At 44.4% G+C, this 27,316-nt stretch overlaps 1 protein-coding gene across 1 annotated transcript in view; it reads right to left on the reverse strand.

The window, feature by feature from the left end:
* Positions 1–27,316, reverse strand: part of LOC130367484 (uncharacterized) — a 72,478-nt gene that overhangs the window by 25,968 nt on the left and 19,194 nt on the right. Inside the window, exons 4-5 of the mRNA XM_056569907.1 lie at positions 20,298–20,438; positions 5,208–5,295 (exon numbers count right to left, since the gene is read on the reverse strand). Of these exons, the coding sequence (XP_056425882.1) occupies positions 5,208–5,295; positions 20,298–20,438 (229 nt within the window). The remainder of the gene's footprint in view (positions 1–5,207; positions 5,296–20,297; positions 20,439–27,316) is intronic.

Here is a 27,316-nt window from a genome sequence, read left to right on the forward strand (position 1 = left end):
TTTCCAATCAAGATGTGGGGCATGTAGTTGTAACCAAGGAAGGCCAAGTAGAAGAGTGTAGGTACAATGAGAAAGTACATAGAACGACAGTTTTTCCATCAACCTGCATAGATAAGGGTTCTGTGCGGAATAAGACAGTACAGTCTAGATTTTCTCCGTTAACCGAAGAGATGTACAAAGGCGGGATACTGGCAGATGATACCTATGTACTAAGGAGGCATTGATAACGTTTCTCCTTTGGAGGGTAGAGAAAGCTGGACCAGTCAAATTCATGCGTGGAGAGGAGGTATTCACACCTAGGGAGGCTGCTCCCACAAACCCTAGGTGCAAGCGTTTCCCTGTGACTGTGGACGCAGAGGACAATCTCTGAGGAAATTATCTGCACAGGCGCAGTAGCGGCATAGATTCTCAGCTCAAGTTCTTTCCTGCAGGGTCAGGTGAGACCGATTCATCTGCATAGCCTCCACTGAGAGAGGCAACGTAGAAGGTTGCAGTGGTTGCTGGAAGACAGGTGTGAGGCACTTAAAGCGCCAAGGTCATGCAGACTCCCTTTCTTCACGTAGTTCCTCATCGTTCAGAGAGACTGATATCAATCCAAGATGTCAACTGTATGAGTTCATTAAGGGTAGAAGGCAATTCCCGGGTAGCAAGGACATCCTTGATATGGCTAGAAAGTCCTCTCTTGAAAGTGGCACTAAGAGCTTCATTGTTCCAAGATAACTCCAATGCCAGGGTACAGAATTGAATGGCATTTTCACCCACGGACGAGCTGCCCTAAGAAAGACTCAGCAAAGCCGTTTCAGCGGAAGTAGCTCATGCAGGTTCTTCAAAGACACCTTGGAAATTCAGACAGAAAAGCATGGGGATTAGTTGTGAGTGGATCACTGTGATCCCATAGCTGGGTTGCCCAGGCCAGGGCCCTTCCAGTTAAGAAACTGACAACAAAGGCCACCTTTGCTCGTTCTGTAGGGAACTGTTCCACCATAAGTTCTATGTGCATGGAGCACTGTGTCACGAAACCACGGCAAGACTTGGGATCCCCCACATACTTCTCAGGAAGAGGCAAATGGAGATTAGATCCCGAGATGACTGCAGGAGCGAAAGGCAACACTGGAGCAGGAGGAGGCTGTGGCTGCTGCGGTTGCTGTTGAGCAGAAAGCAACTTCTGCATCATGGCGGACAATTGACTTAACTATTGTGCCTGCTGTGCCTATGACTGGTGAGCCACGATAGAGGCAAGGTCCGGATTATTGGGTAGAGGAACCCCAGTGGGATCCATGGCCGGATCTTGCTGTGATGCTGCTTAATGTGGATCCTCTAACGTGTGGCAGATGACACGGGCCGTTTCGCGGAGCTGAGTCTAAGATGCCACTGGTCTTCACCAGAGCCTGCCACAAGGCAGGATGGGCTTGTTGCGGCAGGCGACACCTAGGTCACTACCCCAGATACGACTTGACCACACAGGTAACTGGGCAAGACGAGGTACAGAAGGATGAGACAGAGGCATAGTCGGACTTAGCAGAAGGTCAAGGCAGGCGGCAAAGTGTGTAGTCAAATAATGTAGCGGAAGGGTCAAAATACACAGGCAAGGCACACAGAAAACTGTGAATGCTTAATCTCAGGCTAGGGCACTGAAGATCCGGCAGGGAAGTGTTGGAGTTGGAGGAAACTATAACTGGTGTTACTTAATTATTGGGTGTACTGGCCCCTTAAATATTTGAACTCCGGCGCATGTGTGCCCTAGGGGACGGGGACACGTGCGCCGGAGCAGAGAAGCAGAGGAGGAGCATGAGGTGAGTGACGGGCTGGGATTTGCAAAGGAGCACGTCCTGCGATGCGAATCACAGCCCAACCGACAGCAGAAGGAGATGGGGCCATAACGGAGGCAGGTGAGAAGCGGGTCGCGATTCACATGCGGGCGCGTCCATGGATGCGGACAGTGGCCCGGACGGGAGAGCTGGGAGGTGAGCGCTCACCGTACCAATATGCCAACCAACGATTGCGCATGCTCATCCTGACAAGGAAAGGACATTGTGGTGACAATCTCTGTGCAGGGCACTAGGAGACAACTACTAGGTAACTCTACACTTGTAATGGGATCTGGATATGTTCATGTTATACAAAGTGCAGTGGTGTAAGTATAGGGGGGGTAGAGGTAACAGTCGCACTAGGGCTCCAAGGCACCTTTGCTCCATAAGAAGATATGGGGCCCTATAACAGATTTTGCATTGAGCTACAAGTTACACCTCTGGTAAAGTGTCTCAGTGATTGGGGTATGGAATGGCAATGCTGATGGGAGCTAGTGAGGAATAAATCCTGGATACCAGCTATATCTTAGTCCTGGTGAAAGGAATTATAGCCCTGAAAATCTGAGTTCACAAATACTCATGAATTTTAACTACTACATGTCTATGGTAACACTAAGTGGATTCTTCTTTTAATATGATCACCTAAGTGACCATTCTGTTTTACAAGTTGTTAAGATTAGTCATACAAGCCAAACTAGACTTTTATTTAGCTAGTATGACATGGTCTTCTTTCTTCTGGAGGAGATTTAATTTGCATACGTTTTTGCTAATGAAGCTTTGCCTGAAAAGAAGTCTCCATGCAGCACCGGGTATCATCAATGAGAATCAGTGCCCCCTCCCTGAACCAGGTTATTAAGATAATAGGTAAAAATGTGCAAGAGAAAGATCTTAGCTGTTAATAATGTGATTTATGAACAAGTTCACCTTCACAAGCCCTTGTTTAATGTGGTTTTTAATATGTTCGGACAGAGCAGCTGGAATGTGTGGCATAGCTTAGTGTCTGGCTGAAGGCTGCATAGGCGCTAGACATGTTAATAAGCTTGTCAAAGTAATGATCACGAACCTTACTGAACTTATATGGCTGGGCATAGAAAGGTCTTACACTACATTGACCATTTTTTATGCTTGAGTTCATGAACATTTTAGCACCAAGGCCTTATGGATTGTGAGCTCTAAAGACAAAAGTTTGGAAAATACAATAGTTGAATATCACTTCTTCAGGGGGCTGACAAAATAGCTTTTTTGTGAAAATAAATTCATGTTTGTGGATGCTTCGAGGACAAAAGTGCATGATGACCCTATGAACTTAATAAACTACAGATTAGCGTTGGACTGCATTGATGTATCGGCCTCTGTTAAAGAAATAATGATGTTTTGATGGAATAATAATGGCGTTTTTTGCTTCATTAGGCAATCTGCTTCTCTCTCTGTGTATATTAGATGATTTTATACAGCCTTTTGCTTCTTGTCCTAAATTGTTAAGGGTTGCTTAATGGCCATGAATGCTTATGGTTAGACTCTTAACTCTATTTTCTGAATTTCTGGGGGGGGGGGGGGGGGAATAGCACAATGGGAATGTTTTATGGCTTACTAGGTTGTTTTCTTTGGTTGCGTCCTCAATTGAAATGAATGAAAATGCTAAGACATGGGCTTCTATTCATAGCAAATGGGGTGTTGGTACTTCAGTATAGGAATGGCTTGGTCTTGTTCACCGTTAGGACCAATGATTGACTGTATGGGCAATTTCTATGTGTCAAATTAATGCTCAGTTGGGACCAGGCACCATTGGGGTGGATAAGTAGGGTTTGAGGCTGGTGGGAATAAAGAAGGATGTGAAAAATAAGTCTGAAACATGTCGCTTGTTACAACCTGCGTTCCGGCCGCACATGTTGGCTGCGAGCGCACTGTCCCTGCTCCCGGAGGGGCCAGGATTCGCATTGCGGGACGCGCCCGTATGCGAGTCCTGGCCCGTCACTTACCTCGTTCCTCTGCTGCCTCCTCCACTGTGTCTCAGCTCCAGCACGCTTGTCCCCATCTCCTAGGGCGCACACGCGTGGTGCTCTGAGATTTAAAGGGCCAGTACGCCCATAATTAGTAATGCACCTGAACAACACATTATAAAGTTGTTGCACCTCCCACACACCCCTGCCGGATCTTCAGTGCTCATTGCCTAAGAGAAAGCGTTCCCATATCCTGTTTTGCCTACCCATGTTTCATAGTTACATAGTTAGTATGGTTGAAAAAAGACATACGTCCATCTGTACCTCGCCTTGCCAGTTACCTGTGTGGTCGAGCGGTGTCGGGGGTAGCGACCTGGGTGTCGCCTGCTGCAGCAAATCCATCCTGCTGTGGTGGGCTCCGGTGAAGACCAGGGGCACCTTAGACTCCGCTCCCTGATACGGTCCGAGTCATCAGCCAAACAGGTAGAGGATCCACTACCAGCTCCGTGACAGCCCGCTATCAGGTGCGTGACATCGCTCCTAGTGCGTTTCTTGGGAATACAGCTTGTTTTCATGAGAAATAATTTATATTTGGTATATTTGGTGTAGATTTTTTGCATGTAGTATTTTGCGCAAAAATTTAATTTTAAACATCCCTGTATCAAGTGATTTTTGCAAAACTGACTTGGTAGACATTTTTCACTTGTTGTGCATGCAGTGATCAGACATATAGAATGCAAAGTACAGTAAAATTAGAAAATCTACACAACCTCAACCAGAGTTTTTTTTTCTTTACATGTTTTTAATCTCATAGCCTTTTGTAGTGAAATTTACCACACATTGTGCAAACTTTTAAAACTCCATGAAACTCCCTCAACAAAGGCAGAAAAACAAAAAAGTCACATAATCCACACCCAGTTTTTAAGGGTTCCGCTTAGATATGCAGCAAAATTCAGATGCAGCAGCCTCATATTAGTTTCAAGGGATCGCATTGGATTCACACTGCGGAAATTACGGACTCTGGGCCTGCCAAAAGAATGAACATGTTCATTCATTGCAGACTGCATTGCCAACAATGGTGACTGACAGCACATGTCCGGGCAGTCCTAGCACTAAAGGACTTTGGTGGCGGTCGCAGAAGATGGAGTCTCTCCCCAGAACATCTCCGGGCGGAGACTCCATAGTGTGGTTAGAAGCTCAATGCTGAAGAGTATATATATGTTTTTTTTTTCCAGCTTGATCCCATACACAAAAAATTTTGTTAGGCCAGACAACGCCTTTAAAGCCACTTTAGCACAACATTATTGTGTTCAGTGCTTTGCATCATTATTTGTCAGCCAAAACAAGGGCACATCTTTCTATTATAGTTTTTCTCTGTGTAGGTTCTACTTCTTGTTTTAATTTACAAATACAGATACGAAATACTAGACAAAACACGGCCATGTGAAAGTAGCATTACCTTGTGAATATTGACTTTTCTGATCGTCCTTTGGCAGCACAAACAAATAGGTTAACAGGACCTCTTTAACCCGGACAGAAGCCTGTATCTAGCAATAGAAACACAACAACATTAGAATAATGTGCTCCACCTGGGAAGCCCTTATAAGACTCTACAAGGAGGAGACACACTCATATTTTATTTCTAGCTTCCTACATGGACAGAAGTTTGGAAGTCAGTGCCTCCTCTATACCTGGGGTTTCCCTGATCCTTGGGGACACAAGTACGGCTGCATACCAGGGAGTTTTTTTCCCAGGTCCCTCAGCTAAGGTTCCTCATCTTATTTCCCTTGCACCGTGGTACTATGGGCTGAGGAATGCATGTACTGTTAGGCATGTACTGTTGTTTTTTGTTACTGGTGCATTTACTGCATGTTCCCCTATTCTGGTTGATCTGCGGACCAGGCTTCAGAACAGGTTTCTGCTGTGCTGATCGCCTGAGAAGTACCGTGTCTTTGTCTTCTCCTGGTGAGTAGCCTGGTCTATTGCACATGTGCAATAGTGGAAAATGGGAGGTCGCGTCGGAACTGTAGTAAATCAATGGTGCTCGTGGATAAGAATAGTATAGTAATGTAGAAAGATCCTGGCACTCAACTAGTTTTCACAAAATATTATCTTTATTTTTTATTGCTTCAAGCTGGAATGCGTGCTGCGAGCATTTGATGTATGCTTTGCATCAATAAAAAGATAAGATTTAGCAAAAACGTATTGATTGCCGGGATCTTTCTACATTATATTGCACATGTGCAACTGTCGCACCTGTTGTACGTCTTTCACATAAAAGGTGCATTCATTCAGCCGAGGGATCTCGCTCTGCCGAGCAGAAGATCCCTCAATCGGTCAAGGTAAATGGAGTCCTGGTGTCTTCCTGATCCTTGATTGGAGATGATCTCCTTCTGATTTTGTGGTGAGCTTGTGGAGATGTAAGGTAGGTAGGGTGTAGCTGTGCAGTAATGAAAGGGTGTTGGATTAACCCTTAACTGTCGTGCCAGGGTGCGAGTTCTTCATATATATATATATATATATATATATATATATATATATATATATATACTACCGCCACCCGTCCCAGGAACGATAGGGAGGAATAAAGGATTGTCCACAACCGGAGGTTTAGTAGACAGGAAATAACTTTACTTCAACTTTTATGCAGGTCAACAGTAGTAACAGTTTTTACAGAGGACCGGACTTTAGGTTCCTCACAGTTGGTTGGGACCTTGTAGAGAAATAAGCTCTGAGGCTTGCTTTATGCTGTTCCACTGAATTTAGGGTTTGGTTTTAGGTTCAGTAGTCAAGTAGATTTAGGATTGAGTTTAGTTAAACTCACGGTTTTGCATTTGGCTGAAGTTAGCAGGCTTCAGGCCTAAGTTCTCTTGCAGAATTGTACAGAGGGATGCTTTCTCTAGAGATGATCAGGAACAAGAGAGTGAGGATTGGATACAGCGCCCTTATATGGCAAGGGGGCAGGCTCATAGCTTATTGGTTCCACTAACTGTCATCATGTGGTGGTACATGTATTGTGGTACATCATGTGACCCACTCACGCGACCTGGAAGGTCCTTAAGCTTAACCTAACAGTAGGCTTAGTAGTCATGTGACCTAAGGTCCTGGAAGTACTATACATACATATAAATTATACAAATTATATACATCAAATAAATAAATTTAAAGAAGGAAGAGGTGACCAGGGGTTATCCCACTAGGAGGAACCTACCGGTACGCAGGAACTCTGACTCTGGGGACTTAGCACAAAAGGTACGGTACTGGAACACAGCAGATTGATTGTTTTTCTTCTTTTTAGATGGTGAATCCCAGAGGAAAAGAAAAGAAAAACATAATGGCCCTTATTTACTAATAGTGGAGTGTAGGTTTCTTTGTGGGTTCTAATTCCCTACAATTTATTTTCCACAATATTTACTAAGGTTTCCCTACATTTTCCACTTTCCCTACACTTTGCTTTTTTTACACATGCTCTGATTTGTTTGGTTTTCCTCAGCTCAAATCCAGCACATTTTATGTGGAAACTTTAGTAAATATATTGGATTTTTATGAAAATGTTGGGAACACGCCCTTTTTATGAGACTGTGCCCCCTTTCCAGATGACCACGCCCCCTTTTCTGGGTTTTCTTGGAAAAATGCAGAGTTAGTCTGGGTTTTTTCAATTCTGGCGCATATTCTGTCACAAAATCTGGTGCAGACATAATTTCTGCAGCATTGCGACAGAATCTGGCGCACAACCTGACAAAACATGTCGGGTTTGCAATAGTAAATGAGGGCCAATATGTGTAATGCTTGTGGTCAGCCTCTCTATGTGACCAGTGTATTCAGTCTGGTTCATCTCAGCTTAACCCAGGCTTCATCCGTAGCTGGTTCAAAGACCAGATGGTGGACACCTTTTGTGAGATCAAGTCCTCTCTATTTAAAGAAGTTAAGAGATCCACGTCCAGTCAGGGAATAAACTTAACTCCTTGGGGACGGAGCCCATTATAACCCTAAGGACGGGAGCATTTTTTGCAATTCTGACCACTGTCACTTTAAGCATTAATAACTCTGGGATGCTTTTACTTTTCATTCTGATTCCGAGATTGTTTTTTCGTGACATATTCTACTTTAACATAGTGGTAAAATTTTACGGTAACTTGCATCCTTTCTTGGTGAAAAATCCTAAAATTTGATGAAAAAATTGAAAATTTTGCATTTTTCTAACTTTGAAGCTCTCTGCTTGTAAGGAAAATAAACATTCTAAATAAATAATATTTTGATTCACATATACAATATGTCTACTTTATGTTTGCATCATAAAGTTGACATGTTTTTACTTTTGGAAAACATCAGAGGGCTTAAAAGTTCAGAAGCAATTTTCAAATTTTTCACAAAATTTTCAAAATAGGAATTTTTTAGGGGCCAGTTCAGTTTTGAAGTGGATTTGAAGGGTCTTCATATTAGAAATACCCCATAAATTACCACATTATAAAAACTGCACCCCTCAAAGTATTCAAAATGACATTCAGTAAGTTTGTTAACCCTTTAGGTGTTTCACAGGAATAGCAGCAAAGTGAAGGAGAAAATTCAAAATCTTACATTTTTAAACTCGCATGTACTTGTAGACCCAGTTTTTGAAATTTTACAAGGGGTAAAAGGAGAAAAAGCCCCCCAAAATTTGTAACCCAATTTCTCTTGAGTATGGAAATACCTCAGAAGTGTTCGGCGGGCGCAGTAGAGGGCTCAGAAGGGAAGGAGCGACAATGGGATTTTGGAGAGGGAGCTTTGCTGAAATGGTTTTTGGGGGCATGTCGCTTTTAGGAAGCCCCTATAGTGCCAGAACAGCAAAAAAAAAAAAAACACATGGCATACTATTTTGGAAACTACACCCCTCAAGGCACGTAACAAGGGGTCCGGTGAGCCTTAACACCCCAAAGGTGTTAGACGACTTTTCGTTATATTCGGATGTGTAAATGAAAAAAAATAAAAATTCACTAAAGTGCAGGTTTTTTCCCCAAATTTACCATTACTACAAAGGGTAATGGGAGAAAAATACCCCCAAACTTTGTAACGCAATTTCTCCCGAGTACGGAGATACCTCATATGTGGCCCTAAACTGTTGCTTTGAAATACGACAGGGCTCTGAAGTGAGAGAGCGCCATGCGCATTTGAGGCCTGAATAAGGAATTTGCAGTAGGGGTGGACCCGGTTACAAGGATGGGGCTTGTCTCCACCAAAACCCTACAGCAGTGTCTCACACAGGGTGCCTCCAGCTGTTGCAAGACTCCTAGCCTGCCAGGACAGTCTATGGCTGTCCGGCAACACTGGGAGTTGTGGTTTTGCCACAGCTGGAGGCGCCGTTTAGGAAACACTGCCGTATGAGACGTTTTTCATTTTTATTGGGTGGGGGGGGGGGGGCGACGTGTAAGGGGGTGTATGTGTAGTGTTTTACTTTTTATTATTTGTTAGTGTAGTGTAATGTTTTTAAGGTACATTCACACAGGCAGGGGTTCACAGTAAGTTTCCTTGAAGGAAACCCACTGTAAACCTGCCCGTGTGAATGTACCCTGTACATTCACATGGGGGGGGGGGGCGCCCCAAACCTTCGGCTGTGGCAAAATGACAACTCCCAGAATGCACTGACAGACCGTACATGCTGGGAGTTGTAGTTTTGCAACATCTGGAGGGCTACAGTTTGGAGACCACTACACAGTGGTCTCCAAACTGTGACCCTCCAGATGTTGCAAAACTACAACTCCCAGCATGCCCAGACAGCCTTTGGCTATGTGGGCATGCTGGGAGTTGTAGTTTTGCAGCTTTTAGAAGGCCACAGTGAAGATCACTTATCGCGATCTTCACTGCAGCCTTCTCAACCGCACTTTCCGGCCGCCGCTCCTCCTGCTCGCGCAGCTTGTTCCTGCTGCCGCCTCCGCTGCCGATGCCGGTCCGGGTAAGCCGGGCCATGTCCCCCCCTCGCCGCCAGTGTTCCCCCCGCTCTGTACCGACTTCGATCTGTGTGCAGAGCGGGGGAAAATGAACTCTAACCCCCCGCCCCCCTCCTGCCATTGGTGGTCAGCCTGACCGACCAATGGCAGGGGATTGGAGGGGGTGGCAACATTGCCACCTCGCTCCTATGCTTTAGGCTGGTCGGAGCTGTCTCTGACAGCTGCGAATCAGTCTTATTTTCCGGGAGATCGGGTCACCAGTGACCCGATTTGCCCGGATCGCGGCAAATCGCAGGTCTGAATTGACCTGCGATTTGCTGCGATCGCCGATATGGGGGGGTCTCAGGACCCCCCTAGGCATTGCCACGGGATGCCTGCTGATAGATATCAGCAGGCATCTCGGTCCGATCACCGTCTGGCGAGTGGCAGTGACGGGACGCGAGGGCGTATGCATACGCCCTTCGTCCCCAAGGAGTTAAGTATTAGAGAATATGGGTGACATATTTCTTCTACAGAAGGAAAAAGTTCCTAAACTAATTCACGCAGGGCAGTATAATCTGACAAGGATTTGTCAAACATGCATAAGAGGGAACAGCTTTACTACTTTCCCCCATCTGCTAACAAAGTTTTTCCAGCCCATCCTCTGGTTAAGGACTGGTTCGAAAGGGAGTGGCCCAAACCTGAAAAGAGATCTGAATCAGGAGCTAAGTTCAAAACAACTTATGTCCTGGAATTATCTGCTTCTTCCTCCTGGGATATGCCTCCCAAAGTGGACCTTGCGGCTGCACGTTTGTCCAAAAAAAGCTATTTTCCCTTCAGATGAGTCTTCGCTATTATCTGACCATATGGAGCGCAAAGCAGATTTAGCCAACAAGCCAGCTTACGTGGCGGTAGCAGCTACTAAGGTTGCCTCTGCATCTGTTACGGTGGCCAGGGCATTGCAGATCTGTCTCTCCCACTTAAGCCACGATATCGAACAAGGAGTGCCCAGAGAAGATCTTCTTAAAAGCATAGCTATTATGACTGCCTCTGAGTTCCTCTGCGACAGTCCTCTACATCCAGAAGCATGGCGGCCAACTCGGTAAGAACAGCTCTCTGGATAAAACAATGGCTGGGGGATGCGCAATCCAGGAATCACTTTATGTCCCTTCCTTTTCATCCATCTTCTCAATTTGGGCCACATTTACCAGAGATTCTAAAATGTGAAAGAAGGAGAGGATTTTCCAGTCCCTAAGAGGAAGCCCACTAAATCCGCAAAAAGCCCTTTTAGATATTCACCTAGAAGATATACTGCAATTCTTCCAGAGGGATGAAAATTTGTTCAAGAGAAAGCAGGATATTTCCTCCTCTACCAAGGGAAACCGGCTCCCAAATCCTCCCCAAAATGACGCCAACCTTCTCCTTCCTCCTGTTGGGGCCAGACTTCGCAATTTTGCTTCAGTTTGGTAACAGACATCATCAGATCATTGGGTGTCAGAATCTATCGCAAGAGGATACACTTTGGAGCTGAAGGAGCTCCCTCCAAACCGAATAAAAGTTATTCACAATCTCTTATCTCAATTTCTTCTGAGGAGAAAATGCCAAAAGAAAAAGAGAAACTTTTACTCCCAAGTGTCATCGAGATAAGTCATCGATCTGACCTTCCTACTTTTTTCTCAAATTTTTTTTCAAGCCATACAGTCGGCTATTCTAAATATATGTCAGGGTGACTTCCTTGCCAAAATTGATCTGCAAGATGCGTATCTCTATGTGCCAATTCTGGAAGCCCACAGGACATTTCTGAGAATAGCGATTCTTCATCATAAGAAGATCCTTCACTACCAGTTCACTTGTCTCCCCTTTGGGATAACTTCAGGCCCCCTGGGTCTTTCAAAAAGACTGTGGTGTTAACTGTGCACCTGATGCTCCAGGGGGTTCAAATTACTCCGTACCTAGAAAATTGGCTGGTGCGAGCCCCGTCAAAGCAAATACCTCATTGTCATCTGTAGATGACGATCCAGACTCTTCAGGCTCATGGTTTTCTCATAAACAGGAAGAAGTCCGTTCTTCATCCCTCCACAAAGATTATCTACCTGGGGTTTGTGATCAACACCAAGCAGATGCGTTTATTTCTCTTTCCCAGCAGAGTTGTGAAGATAATGGAAGGAATCCAGCATCTCAGAGCATGCCAATCCTACACAATCCAAGAGGCAATGCAAGTCCTGGGCCAGTTAACATCAGCAATACATGCTGTGCTGTGGGCAAAGGCTCACATTCGGGTGTTACAGTCTCATATTCTGAAGAACTGGCAGAAGACACCTCAGATTCTTGCCTGTCAATTCCTCAAGCAGTGAAGAAATATTTGAAGTGGTGGCTTCACCCCACTTGTTTCTCTCAAGGGGTTCCCTTTCTTCCTCCCCACCCTCAAGTCCTCACAACGGATTCCTCCAGCTGGGGTTGGGGTGCTCATGTAGGGAAAGCTTATGCCCAGAGAACCTGGTCACAAGCAGGGTCGAAAATGTTGTGCAATATGAGGGAGCTGAGGGATATTAGATTGGCTCTAAGACACTTTCAAGGCCTATTTCTCCACAAGTCAGTGCAAGTTCAGTCAGACAACTTAACAACATCTGTCTACTACCTAAACAAGCAAGGAGGAACAAGGAGTTTGTCCCTTCAAAAAGAGTGCAACCGTCTAATGAAGTGGGCAGAGACCAACTTGTTCTCCATATCAGCCGTCCACATAAAGGGAGACTTAAATTGTACAGCCGGTTGGCTCAGCAGGAATCCTGTGTTGCCTGGGGAAGGGGAGCTGAATATGGAAGTTTTCCTCCAGATTACTGCCAAGTGGGGCACTCCGTCTCTAGATGTAATGGCATCTCGTCTCAATGCCAATCTTCCGGTCTTTTGCTCTCTGAGGAAGTCGGAACATCCTTATGCCTTAGACCAGGGGTTCTCAACCAGGGGTACGCTAAGGGTCATGAGGGGGGGGGGGGGGGGTACAGCAATTCGCTGACAAATACCGGCCATGCATTGGCCAGTATTTGTCAATGCAGAGCGGGGATTGGATGCCGCAGCAGCTCATTATATTGTACCGCGGCCACCTTACATGAGCTGCAGTGGCTGCTGGGACTAACGTGTGATGTCCCTGATGTTGCGCGGAGGTGCTGGCACAATGCAGAAGGACGTCACCCGTCAGTGCGGCCTACTGACTCCCACCAAACAGGATAGACACAGCCCTGGTAAGCATGTTAAATTAAGTGTAACACCACAGTATGGGAGGGTGTTATTGTATGTATCTCATATATTGGCCCAGGGAGATCGGAGGGGGGAATAATGGCACAAGGGGATTAAGAAGGATGGGGGGTAATGGCAAAAGATGGAGGGGGGGAGTTAATGGCAAAAGGGGATCAGAGGGAGGGGGAAATAATGGCACAAGGAGATTAATATGGAGGGGGTAATCATTATCTTAATCCCCTTGTTCCATTATTCTCCCTCTGATTCCCTTTTTCCATTATCCAATTATGGCAAAAGGGGATCAGAGGGAGGGGTGAATAATGTCACATGAGGATTACAGGGGTACTCTGGTACTTAATTTCATAATGGTGTGTGCATACCTTCCTAATCCGATACTTAAAGGGGTACTCTGGTGGAAAACTTTTTTTTTTATTAAGTCAACTGGTGCCGGAAAGTTAAACAGATTTGTAAATTACTTCTATTAAAAAATCTTAATCCTTCCAGTACTTATTAGCTGCGGAATACTACAGAGGAAATTATTTTCTTTTTGGAACACAGAGCTCTCTGCTGACATCTCTGTCCATTTCATGAACTGTCCAGAGCAGCATATGTTTGCTATGGGGATTTTCTCCTACTCTGGACAGTTCTTAAAATGGACAGAGATGTCAGCAGAGATATGTGTTCCAAAAAGAAAAGAATGTCCTCTGTAGTATTCAACAGCTAATTAGTACTGGAAGGATTAAGATTTTTAAATAAAAGTTATTTACAAATCTGTTTAACTTTCTGGCACCAGTTGATTTAAAAAAAAAAAAAAAGTTTTCCACCGGAGTACCCCTTTAAGTATCACATTAGTATCGGATTAGAAAGTTAAGCACACACCATTATGAAATTAACTACTTTTATAACTTATTTTGTCCACAGGGACCCCTCGGGGGTAAATTCCGCTCAAACGTATGTGCGAGGGGTACCTGCGGACACACTTTTACCCTTTGGGGTACAGTCGCGAAAAAGGTTGAGAACCACTGCCTTAGACGGTCTTTCCATCATATGGAGCTAAATTTTTGTTTACGCCTACCCTCCAATTCTACTGATCCCACAGGTCTTGAAAAAGATCAGAGAAGAGCAAGTCAGAGTGATTGTCATGCATGCTGCCCGGTCATCTTCTAGCGCTGTCATAGCGCACAGCAGAGACATGCCATTCCATTCCCTGCTGCTCATATCCGTACTTGACAGAGATGAGCAGCGGAGAATGGAGGGACCTGTCCCCCATGTGCGCTGCTTCATTCAATCATTCCCCACCACCGCCCGACATGTCCCCACTGCTGCCCTGTTCCAAGCGCAATCAGAGCGCACAGCGGGGACATGTAGGTCTATTCCCAACTGCTCATCTCTGTACCCGACTGATGAAGATCTATTTATATTTTTAAATTAATTTTTGGATAACGTTGTCATATCAAGTATTTTATCTTCTGATGAGACACTGTTACGAAAGTAACAACTGTACAGTACCCAGTAACAAACAAATTCACAGTATTAACAGTTACTGCAGTCAGATGACAATGCAAAAAGTTTACAGAGCTTGGCAGCAGCGGGGATATATCGGTGGGGAATGAATGAATGAAGCAGCGCACAGGGAGGACAGGTCGCTCCATTCTCCGCTGCTCATCTCTGTCAAGTACGGAGATGAGCAGCAGGGAATGGAATGGCATGTCCCCGCTGTGCGCTGTGACAGTGAGGACCAGGCAGCAGGCAGGGGAGAATCATACATATACACATGGGAGGAATAAAATTTATATAATTAAGTCAGGAGGAATGTGATTATACAGTAATTAGGCACACTGTAAGTTTAAAAACCCCGCCGAGAGCCCTGAATGGCTCCTCCGTATCGGTCATTCAGGGCTCCCAGAGGGGAATTTAAAAATGAAAGTAAAAATACATCGTACATCGCAGGGGAGTGGAGCATGCCACCCGCTCCCCTGTTTAATAACTTCTGATAGCATCAGGTCTCAGAAGTGAGACCCGGTGTGCTCAATCTCTCAGCCCCTGTACTACAACCCCATTATGGAACAGAGTCTGCCGACGTCTGATACCAACTGCCGACGGCTGATACCAACTGATAAAAAATTGATGCAAATCACGGATGCATCAGTTTGCATCCGTTATTAGAATGGTCCATTTAGGAGGCAAAAATGGAGAAAATATGAACTTTTGTGATCCAAAAAAGTGATGGTGATACCTTTTTAAATAAAATTTTGTAGGGTACTATTAAAAAAATATATTAAAAAAGATACAGCAGTGATGGAAAAAATTGTATTTAACAAAATGTATCTTTATTATAAATATATTTTTAAACAGGGATCAATTCAAGTGGTCATTAAACACTGTAGCAAAGATTTAGGGTTCCACATAAGCCCTGAGTATAAGACGTGTGCATCCAGCATAAATCATATACAAAAAAACATTCAGGGAAGGTAAGTGCTGGGGATGTGCGCTGAAACCTAACTTTTATTATCATCAAATAAAGTATCTATTCAAAATTCAGTGTCCAAGTGTATGATATCAAAACACAAACTCGGTCTGAGATTTATCAAAAAACATGGCACACTCTGGGTTTTGCAGGGCTCAGCCAGCCCAGAGGAGCCTCACACCAGGGGTCCAGTTCGTATTCTGCCACTCTGAGTGATAATATTTACTTGTCCACCAATGCGTTTCTACCAACAGATTGGTGTTGGTTCATCAGGGGGTAGGTACTTAAACAATGTAAAGACCGATCTCAAAGAACAAGAGAATAATAGCACATTACAGAGATATAAATGTAATGGTGCCAAAATATGAACCTAAGGTTATTTCTAAGATGTCTGCAACTTTTACACACAGCCAGGATTGTTCAGATGACTCAAAAGGTTCACATTTGGCACGCTCCCTCTGGCTTAAGAGGAGAAGCGGCTGCTCATGCCGTATAAGCTTGATCACCGGACGGATGTGACCTCAGACGCCAATATGGAGGCAGGTGAGGGGAACTCCGGCCGCCATTACAGGTAATCGGATCCCCGCAGCAGCGGTGCGGGAGATCCAATCATTCATATTAAGTGCCGCACTGCCGCAGCTGCCGTGATCTGTATTGATCACGGCATCTGAGATGTTAATGGCGGACATCGGTGTGATCGCTGATGTCCGCCATTACCGGCGGATCCCCAGCTGCTGATAGCAGCCATGACCTGCTGCGCACGGCGGTCATGTGCGTAAATGTACGTCATGGTGCGTTAAGTATACACTACCTGGATGCAGGTTGTATCAATGATTATAGCCAGATTTTTTATGCTGTGTGAAAATATTACCTTATTGTACAGGTTAGAGTACAGGAGTATATGATATTGTGAGAAGCAGGTGCCCTGGGAGGGGTCTTGTTGCGACCAACCCCCTATTTGTGTAGCAGCCTCTTTTGGCCTGTTTTAATTTATTTTAAATGTATCTGTCTCTTCTGTATCTTGATATGTTTAATAAACTTTGAGATATACTTTTGGGTATGCACTGGATTGTGTATCCCTTTCTGTATGGTGAAGTGTTAGTGTATTGATGCACTTAGTAGCACCCCCATTTACTATATGGTGTTTGATATAGCTGAGCCCACTTGTTCGAGTGTGTATACATGGTGCGCTAAGTGCCACCACACCATGTCGATGTCGTTAAGGGGTTAAAGGCGTATTCTGGTGAAAAACCATTATTATTTTTTTTTTTCATATCAACTGGCTCCAGAAAGTTAAACAGATTTGTAAATTTGTAAATCTGTATTGATGACGGCATCTGCTGAAGTTGTTATTCTTTTCTGTCTGACTGCAGTGCTCTATGCTGACACCTCTGTCTGTCTCAGGAACTGTCCAGAGCAGGAGAGGTTTGCTATGGGGATTTGCTCCTACTTTGGACAGCTCCTGAGACAATCAGAAGTGTCAGCAGAGAGTGCTGTTGTCAGATATAAAAGAACAACTCAACTTAAGCAGCTGATAAGTATTTGTAGGATTAAGATTTTTTTTTATAGAAGTCATTTTCTGTTTAACTTTCTGGAGCCAGTTAATTTGAAAAAAAAAAAAAAAAATACTTTTTCACCAGAATACCCCTTTAATCCTTCCAGTACTTGTCAGCTGCTGCATACTACAGAGGATGTTCTTTTCTTTTTGAATTTCTTTTCTGTCTAACTACTGTGCTCTCTGCTGAAACCTCTGTCCATGTAAGGAACTGTCCAGAGCAGGAGCAAATCCCCATAGCAAACCTCTCCTGCTCTGGACAGTTCAAGTTCCTGATATGGACAGAGGTGTCAGCAGAGAGATAGAAAAGAAATGTAACCACTGAAGGTCCAAGCCCATTTTGACCTTAACCCCTTAAGGACCTTAACCCCTTAAGGGTTTTTCCGTTTTTGCACTTTTGTTTTTTCCTCCTTACCTTCTAAAAATCATAACCCTTTCAATTTTCCACCTAAAAATCCATATTATGGCTTATTTTTTGCGTCACCAATTCTACTTTCCAGTGACATTCGACGTTTTACCCAAAAATTCACGGCAAAACGGGAAAAAAATCATTGTGCGACAAAATCAAAGAAAAAACGCCATTTTGTAACTTTTGAGGGCTTCCGTTTCTACGCAGTGCATATTTCGGTAAAAATGACACCTTATCATTATTCTGTAGGTCCATATGGTTAAAATTATACCCTACTTATATAGGTTGGATATTGTCTTACTTCTGGAAAAAATCATAACTACATGCAGGAAAATGTATACGTTTAAAAATGTCATCTTCTGACCCCTATAACTTTTTATTTTTCCACAAACAGGGCAGTTTTTGCACCATGATCTGAAGTTTTTAACGGTACAATTTTTGTTTTGATCGGACTTTTTGATCACTTTTTATTCATTTTTTTATGGTATAAAAAGTGACCAAAATACGCTTTTTTGGACTTTAGAATTTTTTTGCACGTACTCCATTGATTGTGTGGTTTAAATAATGATATATTTTTATAGTTCAGACATTTACGCACGCGGCGATACCACATATGTTTATTTATTTTTTTTATTTACACTGTTTTATTTTTTTTATGGGAAAAGGGGGGTGATTCAAACTTTTATTAGGGAAGGGGTTAAATGACCTTTATTAACACTTTTTTAAATCTTTTTTTTTGCAGTGTTATAGGTCCCATAGGGACCTATAACACTGCACACACTGATCTCCTATGCTGATCACTGGCGTGTATTAACACGCCTGTGATCAGTGTTATCGGCGCTTGACTGCTCCTGCCTGGATCTCAGGCACGGAGCAGTCATTCGTCGATCGGACACCGAGGAGGCAGGTAAGGGCCTCCCGGTGTCCTGTAAGCTGTTCGGGAGGCCACGATTTCACCGCGGCGGTCCCGAACAGCCCGACTGACTAGCCGGGATACTTTCACTTTCGCTTTAGAAGCGGCGGTCAGCTTTGACCGCCGCTTCTATAGGGTTAATACCGCACATTGCCGCGATCGGCGATGTGTGGTATTAGCCGCGGGTCCCAACCGTTGATGAGCGCCGGGACCGACGTGATGTGATGCGGGGTTAAAGGGGTACTCCGCCCCTAGACATCTTATCTCCTATCCAAAGGAGCCTTCCGGGAATGCAACCGATGCTCTAAACGAACGCCGGGTGCGGGGAGATCACAGGGGTCCCACACTTTATGAATACTTTATTCTGTGGGTCAATATGATTAAAATGATACCCATGATTATATACTTTTCTATTATTGTTCTGCTTTTAAAAAATCTCAACTTTTTTTTTGCAAATCAGTATGCTTAAAATCGCCCTATTTTGACCACCTATAACTTTTTTATTTTCTGTATATCGAGGCTGTGTGAGGTCTCATTTTTTGCACCATGACCTGTTGTTTTTTATAGTTCCACAATTGTGTATCTATGACTATTTCATCGCTTTTTAAAACATTTTTTGTGAATGTGATGTGACCAAAAAGCAGCAATTATGGACTTCTGGAAGGCAGATCAGTGCAGAAGACCCCAGTAGAGTGTCGGAGACAGGTGAGGGGACCTCCGGATGCTATGGGCGATCAGATCAGCCATTCCAGTGGCCGCACTGCCGCAGATGCCGTGATCTGCATTGATCATGGCATCTGAGGGGTTAATGGCGGACATCAGCGCGATCACTGATGTCTGCCATTCCCGGCGGGTCCCCGGCTGATGATAGCAGCCGGGACCTGCCGTGCATGACGCGAGCACCGCTCTGGTGCTCAGGGTCATGTACAGGACGTAAATGTACATCCTGGTGCACTAAGTTCCAACGCATCAGGACACACATTTACATCCATTATCCTTAAGGGGCTAAAAAGAAAAGAACTTCCTGTGGAGCATACAGCTGCTGATAAGTACTGGAAGGATTAAGATTTTGTAATAGTTTATTAGATTAATAATTTACAAATCTGTTTAACTTTCTAGCAGCAGTACCCCTTTAAGCAAAGCCTGCAGCATGTTTTTTTAACCTAATTTCAGAATACCCCTTTAAAGTCTTTTCATACGTACAGTATTCTGTGCAGATTTGATGCGCAGGATTTTCTGCTGCAGATTTCAATGTAAACTGAATGACTGAGACTGAATGACTGAGCACAACTTCTAATCGGCAGTAATACATCCTGTGCATCAAATATGTGCAGGATACTGTACATGTGAATAGACCCTTAACCTATGTTTTTATAGACATTGAACCAATGTAAATGCTCATAGAGTTCAGCTCTAAAGCCTGCAGCTCAGTGCAAAATATATATTCAGCAGCCCATCAGTTATGGTAAAAAAAAAAAAAACATACCTTTGATACCTTGGATCTAACACGTATGTTCCCCTCCCGTCAATGTGTGTTCCTTTCTTTCAATACAGATATAGTTTATATACCAGTGATCACCAAACTGTGGACCTCCAGATGTTGCAAAACTACAACTACCAGCATGCCCGGACAGCCGTTGGCTGTCCGGGCATGCTGGTAGTTGTAGTTTTGCAATATCTTAAGGTCCACAGTTTGGTGACCATTGCTATTTGCTATATATGTATGTACTGTAAATGTATCTATATAAAATGGCACAAATAAAAAATAAATAACTAAATAAAAAGCATGGTGACTTCAATTTTGGGTCACATTTTTTTCCGATGTCAATCCGACCTGGTCCTGCAGATTATACGGTTGTTTTGCCCTTTCATAAAATATAAAGCTAATGGAGACGGCAGTGTGTGCCTGTCACCTCTCGAGGTTACCCACGCATCGGATTACAATCTGAAAGGTCTATTCTCCGCAGAGATAGCTGGACATGGCTACTTCCATGCTTCAAAGAATCCTCGACTGCTACGACGGTCCCAAATCAGCCAATATTTGCACATATCACGCAGTTCCGCTCACCTGCTCGGCCCCGTTTGGCTGACTCTGGATATAGTTGCTTAGCAACAAGGCGAAGCATCCACCCCCATGCACTAAAGCTTTCCTCGGCTCATGATTCGGTCTGACAGCTGCAGCATTAACCCCCGAAATCACAGCAGAAACCTTTCATTACGTACAGTACCGTAATTACGTAAAGGCTATTTTTCCCAGGACAGAAAGAGTTAAGTGATGGCAATCACAAATTATTGCAACCCGAGAACGTTATGAAGCATTTCTCCATAGAATGAAACGTTTGTCAGACAATGTATTATTCTTGAGCTGCCTCTCCTAATAACTGATCGATGTAGGTTTGAGGGGAAGCTGCAGTGGCCACTGCTGGGGATAAATGGTATTACACAAAGTCATAATTTGAAGCTTCTTAGGCCCAGGGCCCCAAACCTATCGTGCACCATTTATACAGCCCTTTTGTGTGTTTAGGCACCCTGAAATATCAGGGTTTAGGTATGACTGCTACCTCTACACCCCCTATAGCTATCCCTCTGGTATAACTTGATGACCTTGTAAAGGGGTTATCCAGGAGCTGTCAAGAGCACTGTGGTCAGACTAAAAAGAATTCCAGAAAGAAATACAACTTCCTGTGGAGCATACAGCAGCTGATAAGTGCTGGAAGGATTACAATTTTTAAATAGAAGAAATTTACAAATCTGTTTAACTTTCTGGCACCGTTGATTAAAAAAAAAAATTGCTTTCCACGGGAGTACCCCTTTAAATGAAGGAAGTCAATATAAAGTACAATCGGTCCTGCAAAAGACAAAACTTACATGGCTCTGTAGATGGGACAATTTGAAAAAATGTTAGCTCTTAGATGGCGAGGAGGAAAAGATGAAAAGGCAAAAATGCAAATTGTCTGTGTCCTTATGGGGTTAAAGGAACAGTAAACCTAAAAATAAATGCTGCAAATGAACAAGAGATGAACTTGCCTAGAGTTTTCATACGATTGCAGAATTTTCAGTTGTCTCTTCTTTTTTACCTGGTACATAACCATAGCAGGGGAGGGGGGGGGTAGAGTTGACAAGGGGTGGGACTTAACCTCTTGGGGACGCAGGGCGGGGACCGGACCAGGATGCCTGCTGAAATCATTCAGCAGGCAGCCCGGCACATCGCTGAGGGGGGTTCTGAGGATCCCACATATCAGTGATTGCAGCAAATGGCCAGTCAATTCAGACCGGCGATCTGCAGCTATTCTGGGTCATTGGGGTCACATGTGACCCGATGACCCAGAAAAGGAGGATGATCAGTGGTGTAATATACACCACCAATCATCCTCCGTACTGTCCTGGGAGGTGGCAGTGTTGCCACCCCCCCCCCACCCCACCCCAGAACAGCTGTGATAGGGCGGTCGTAGTGACCGCACCAATCACAGTATATGGGGAGGGGGGAGGAGAGCAGGAGCAGAGGAGTGTCTGATGCTGAGTAGGATGGAGCCCCGTGCTGTATCTCCCTCCTCAGAGTGTTATAAGTGCCCCCTGGCACTGTTTCTGTGCCCCCTGGCACATTAAAAGTTAGGGAAATCTTTAGATTAGGCAGGGACAGGTTTAGGAAGTAAAAAAATATATATATACTTTTTTTTATTGCGGCCTACCATCTGCGTGACCCGGGCCCTACAGGGTCTCTGCGGGCTGCCCCCAATGTTTTTTTTGCTAACTGTGTGGCCACCCCTCTTCCATATAAAAGAGTGGTTGGGCACCGTTAGCCAATCGCCCACCCACCTCTGATCAGTCCCATAGTACTGATCAGCATTTTTTTGTGGTGCAGGCACTTTTTTGAGGATTATAAGTGTCTTTTTTAATTAAATTTTTTGCACCCATAGGCGCTCCATGCCACCAGTAGCACGCCAGTGAACGGACCTTATCTGTGTGTGTAGCCTGCCCCACCGCTGTCAGTGATTTATCACTGATCAGCATGTTTTTGGGGGGTTCAGGCGTGTGCTTTTTTTCGGGTCGTAGCATTTTTTTAAGGGTTTTTGTGTGGGGGGTCTGTGTACGTGCCATCAGCCACTGTTCTTGGCTGAGTGGCCAGACCCAAACTGACTCCTGCGCCCCCTGCCGCCACCAAGTGCTAATCAGTGTGCACACCACTGATTAGGTAAACACTTTTTTATTTGGGCGCAGGGCTTTTTGCACTAAAAGTCCTTTTAAAAAAAAAAAAAAACTTTTTTGCTTTTTTAAATTTAGTTTTATTTAATATTTTTGTTCTTAGTTAGTAATTTAGGACAGGTTAGAGCAGGAAGTATCGCACCACACTACACACCAATAAAGTTTTCCCCCACACATACATACACTTCACCCTCGATTAGCGTGGGGAAATGGCCCGCAGTGCATTTTCAGCGGAGGAGGCATATGCCATACTTGCCTCCGACACTGGGGGCCTTGTGCGGCATAGGGGCCTAGTTAAAAAACCAAAGGTCGGGCAGGACTGGAGTGGGGACGTCCTCTACCAGACCCTGCTCTACAGTATGGCCATGACCCTTCCCCGGTTCAAGGCCATTCGGAAATGTTTGCATTATGCTGTATAAAAATCCGGCCAATCATCAATCACTTTGGGGCCTAATTTTGGGAGGCCTATGTCCCTGGGAGGGAGGTCTCCATTGATGAGTCTCTAATCAGCTTTAAGGGGAGACTTAGCATCCAGCAATACATCCCTACCAAGCGGGCGTGTTATGGCGTGAAGATGTATAAACTTTGCGAAAGTACCTCAGGGTACACTTGCAAGTTTAAGGTGTATGAGGGACAAGATTCCCGTCTTGAAACCCCCAGAATGTCCCCCCGCTCTGGATGTTGGCAGTAAAATCGTTTGGGGCCTTTTTGCACCCATTGCTAGATAAGGGTTACCACCTTTACATGGATAACTTTTACACTAGTATCCCTTTCTTCACATGCCTCGCCGCCAGATCCATGCTCACTTGTGGGACAGTTCGAAAGACTCAAAGAGGCCTTCCTATCCCCTGCAGACTCCGATCCCCCGGGGTGAGTCCCTGCCTTTTTTCCATGAAAACCTGTTGCTGGTCAGGTATAAGGACAAGAGGGATGTTCTTATGCTCACCACAGTTCATGGGAACGGCAGCACCCCTGTCCCTGTGTGAGGTATCGTGGGACCTGTCCTCAAGCCCAATTGTATTCTGGACTACAATCAGTATATGGGGGGGAGTTGATCTCTCTGATCAAGTCCCCAAGCCATATAAAGCCATGCGGAAAACATGGGCATGGTACAAAAAATATGTGCAACTCTTTTGTACTGCCCCAGTACACTACACACTCTCTCCAAAGGAAACAGCAGCAATCGCCAGGTCCAGTATAGTAGCAAACTGATATTTATTGCATCAATAACAGCAATGTTTCGGCTAAAAGTGAGCCTTTCTCAAGCTATGCTTGAGAAAGGCTCACTTTTAGCCGAAACGTTGCTGTTATTGATGCAATAAATATCAGTTTGCTACTATACTGGACCTGGCGATTGCTGCTGTTTCCTTTGGAGAGAGTGTGAAGTGTACCCGTCTTTGGCGTTCGGGTGGATTACGGGCACATCCCCAGTGGTCATCCAGTGCTGGCTCCCTTTGTGTTTCTGCCCCAGTACACTAGCAACACAGGACCATTCCTACAGTTCCAAGAGGATGTTCTAAAGGCCCTAATCTTTGGTGACTGCCAAAGAGCGGGTCAGAGCACCTCTGGAGCTTCGGTTCCCCGGATCATCCTCGGCCTCACTTTCTAGGTGAAGGCCCCCACACTGGAAAGAAGGGACGATTCTCCAAAAAATGCAGAGTGTGTCACAGTAGGGGGAATCGGAAGGACACAATCACTCAGTGTGACACTTGCCACGATTATCCGGGCCTCTACATAAAATATTGCTTCAGGGAGTATCACACTATGGAGTACTACGTTTTTAATACTTTTCCCTAATTTGAATTCCCCAGAATTTAACTCCAATGTACCAGTCCAGAGTACATTGTCTTCCAAATTTTAAAACCAAACCAAACCGTCCCTCAAAAAAAAAATAAAAAAAAATAAATACCGCATATAATATTTTTGGGTCATGGGACACAGAGAGAGTCAACAGCATTGGGATTTGCAGAGTTGCCTCAAATGTGCAGCACTCTCTTCCCATAAATTTAGGGAACATCCGTCTGTTCCAAATGTCCACATCATCTCTACACACTTTCTCTAGGGAGTGTACTGTTTGTAATGCTCACATGTGGGTGTTCCTTTCTTGATTTTCTCTGAATGTATGCAACTGTCAGTTTTAGTAGGTTCGTAACAAACATCAGCCTCAAATGCGTAGAGTTCTCCCTCATGAGCTCAGTCGTATTTCCAGGCCACAATTTGGAGTCACATGTTAGTTGTTCCCAGAAATATGAAGCAGAGTATAGGTTGAAAATTGCAATTTTCAAAATCTACTCTTCATCCATTCCTGGAAAATAAATTTAGGAAACACCTGTGCATTCAAAATGTCCTCTTTACCCCGTCACCCATTCCTCAGGGTGGGTACTTTCACACTGTCACATGTGGGTGTTTCATTTTTGTATTTTCCTCTGAATGTATGTAACCGTCAGCTACTGATATGCCATAGGCCTCAAATGCAAACAGACCTCTATGACTTCTGAGCCTTGTAGTGCGCCCCCCCAGCACATTTCCATAGTCAGGAGAAAACGCCCTCCAAAATTCGTAACCCAATTTCTCCCATTACCCCTTGTGAAAATGTAAAAAATTGGGTAACCCCAGCATTTTAGTGTAAAAAAAAATCAGCCGAAGGGTCTCAATGTAGATTTTAAGGTCACTCCCCAGATTTACCATGCATGATTTGGGTGGTGTCATTATCTATGTGTACGTTGTCAATTTTGGTGTTCACATTTCCAATGTTGTCTCTATATCAACACCGACGTCACCATTCAGGATAGTTTTTTTGATATAGTGATCTGTCATACATCTATATTCACTGTATTGATTACCGTATTTATCAGCGTATAACACGCACTTTTTAGGCTAAAATTTTTAGCCTAAAGTCTGTGTGCGTGTTATACGCCGATACACCCCCAGGAAAGGCACGGGGAGAGAGGCCGTCGCTGCCTGCTTCTCTCCCCCTGCCTTTCCTGGGGTCTAGAGCGCTGCTGTCAGCCCTTTTCACCCCCTGGTTATCGGCGCCGCTGCCTGTTCTGTCCCCCTGGCCTCCGTCGTGCGTCCCCGGCGTCATTGCTATGCGCTGAACGGCGCGGCGCATGACGTCAGAGCGCCGCGCCGTGCATAGCAACGACGCTGGGGACGCACGACGGAGGCCTGGAGCAGCGCGGACCCGACTCAGGTAATTATGCCACCGGGGATGGGGGGAGGCAACGGGGCAGCGGCGCCGGCAATGGGTGCCGCTGCCCCTTCTCTCCCCCTGGCTATCGGCGCCGGCACCGATAGTCAGGGGGACAGAACGGGCAGCGGCGCCGATAACCAGGGGGTGAAAAGGGCCGACAGCAGCGCTCTAGACCCCAGGAAAGGCAGGGGGAGAGAAGCGGGCAGCGACGGCCTCTCTCCCCCTGCCTTTCCTGGGGGTATATCGGGGTATACACGCGCACACACGCACCCTCATTTTATCATGGATATTTGGGTAAAAAACTTTTTTTACCCAAATATCCTTGGTAAAATGAGGGTGCATGTTATAGGCCGGTGCGTGGTATACCCCGATAAATACGGTATGTATTTTTGTATTACAGGGATCAGGATTGGCTGGTGGCTAAAGACAAGATCCGAAAATACAGTGGTCCCCTTATGCACACAATTATGTATTGTCACACATAGATTAATTATATATCTGTGTCTTTTTGACTTATTTTTTAATTTTTTTATTTAATGTTAAATTTTTAGTACTTTTTATATTTTTTTATTTTCTCATGTATTCAATATCTTTTTGATATATATTTATTTTTTATTTATTTTTATTTAGATTTTTATATTTTTCTTTTCTTTTTTTCTTTTGTTTTCTGCCGATATCTTCATATATGACCATGAGAACAAATAATAAATTAATTAGCACATATGACGAATTATGTCCGGGCTCCAGTTGAATACCCCTAGTGTGCATGAATGTGTTTGATTGACTGGCATTCCCATCCACATTTGTGGAAACCCAGTGACCGGGTGTCCCCCCGGGGGTGGTTACCTGGGACGTTAATCAGCCTCAGAGTACCACATGGTGTTGTCTGCCATATACCTGATTTTGGGTCTGGGCAAAAACTATGGGATATCCCTGGTGGGCAGGATCATGTGCCTGGTATGTTTCCACTATTTTAATTGTATAGGGGTTAAATTATGCAATATTAAGTTATACACCTATTTATATATACATTGAGATCACATATCACTTTGCCCCACTACAATGAGATATATGGTTAAATGTCAGGCTCCTCATATGAGTTTGCTTGTATATAAGTTACTTTACCGCAAGGTCACCTACGATTGGTCCTTCTATCTCTACAGTGTTACTGCTTACACTAGCGTTTGTCGCCATGACACTTCTCATGCACCCTGGGATCAGCTGCTTCGGTGTGATATATATATATATATAAATCATATATCTGTATATATAATATTTATTTTTTTCGCTCGCACAGCAGACAGATGAATGAAGAACAGAAAATAGGAGGAAGAGACCTTAATTGAATAATGAAACCACAGCCAATTAAGGTCAAACCACTTGACCTACATTTCTTTGATGTTCTGTCACCTAATTAACCTTAATTGGCTTTAATCTCATTATTCAATTACTCTCTGCCTGTCCTTACTGCAACCACTGTGATTGCAAGTGGAAACAACTGGAATTCAAGAATTACAACTCCCATCATCCCCTACATAAAAATGTTATGATTTTTCACATATATAAAGAAAAGTAATCCCACATCCATGGTTACATATTCCCTTCTACAGCTTACAGCAGTGAAAAAGTTATTTTCACCCTACTGAAATTATAGCTCACATCCATGTCTTCCTGCATATGCAGAAACATTG

The sequence above is a fragment of the Hyla sarda genome, chromosome 4, assembly GCF_029499605.1.
Source record: "Hyla sarda isolate aHylSar1 chromosome 4, aHylSar1.hap1, whole genome shotgun sequence".
NCBI classification, from domain to species: Eukaryota; Metazoa; Chordata; class Amphibia; order Anura; family Hylidae; genus Hyla; species Hyla sarda.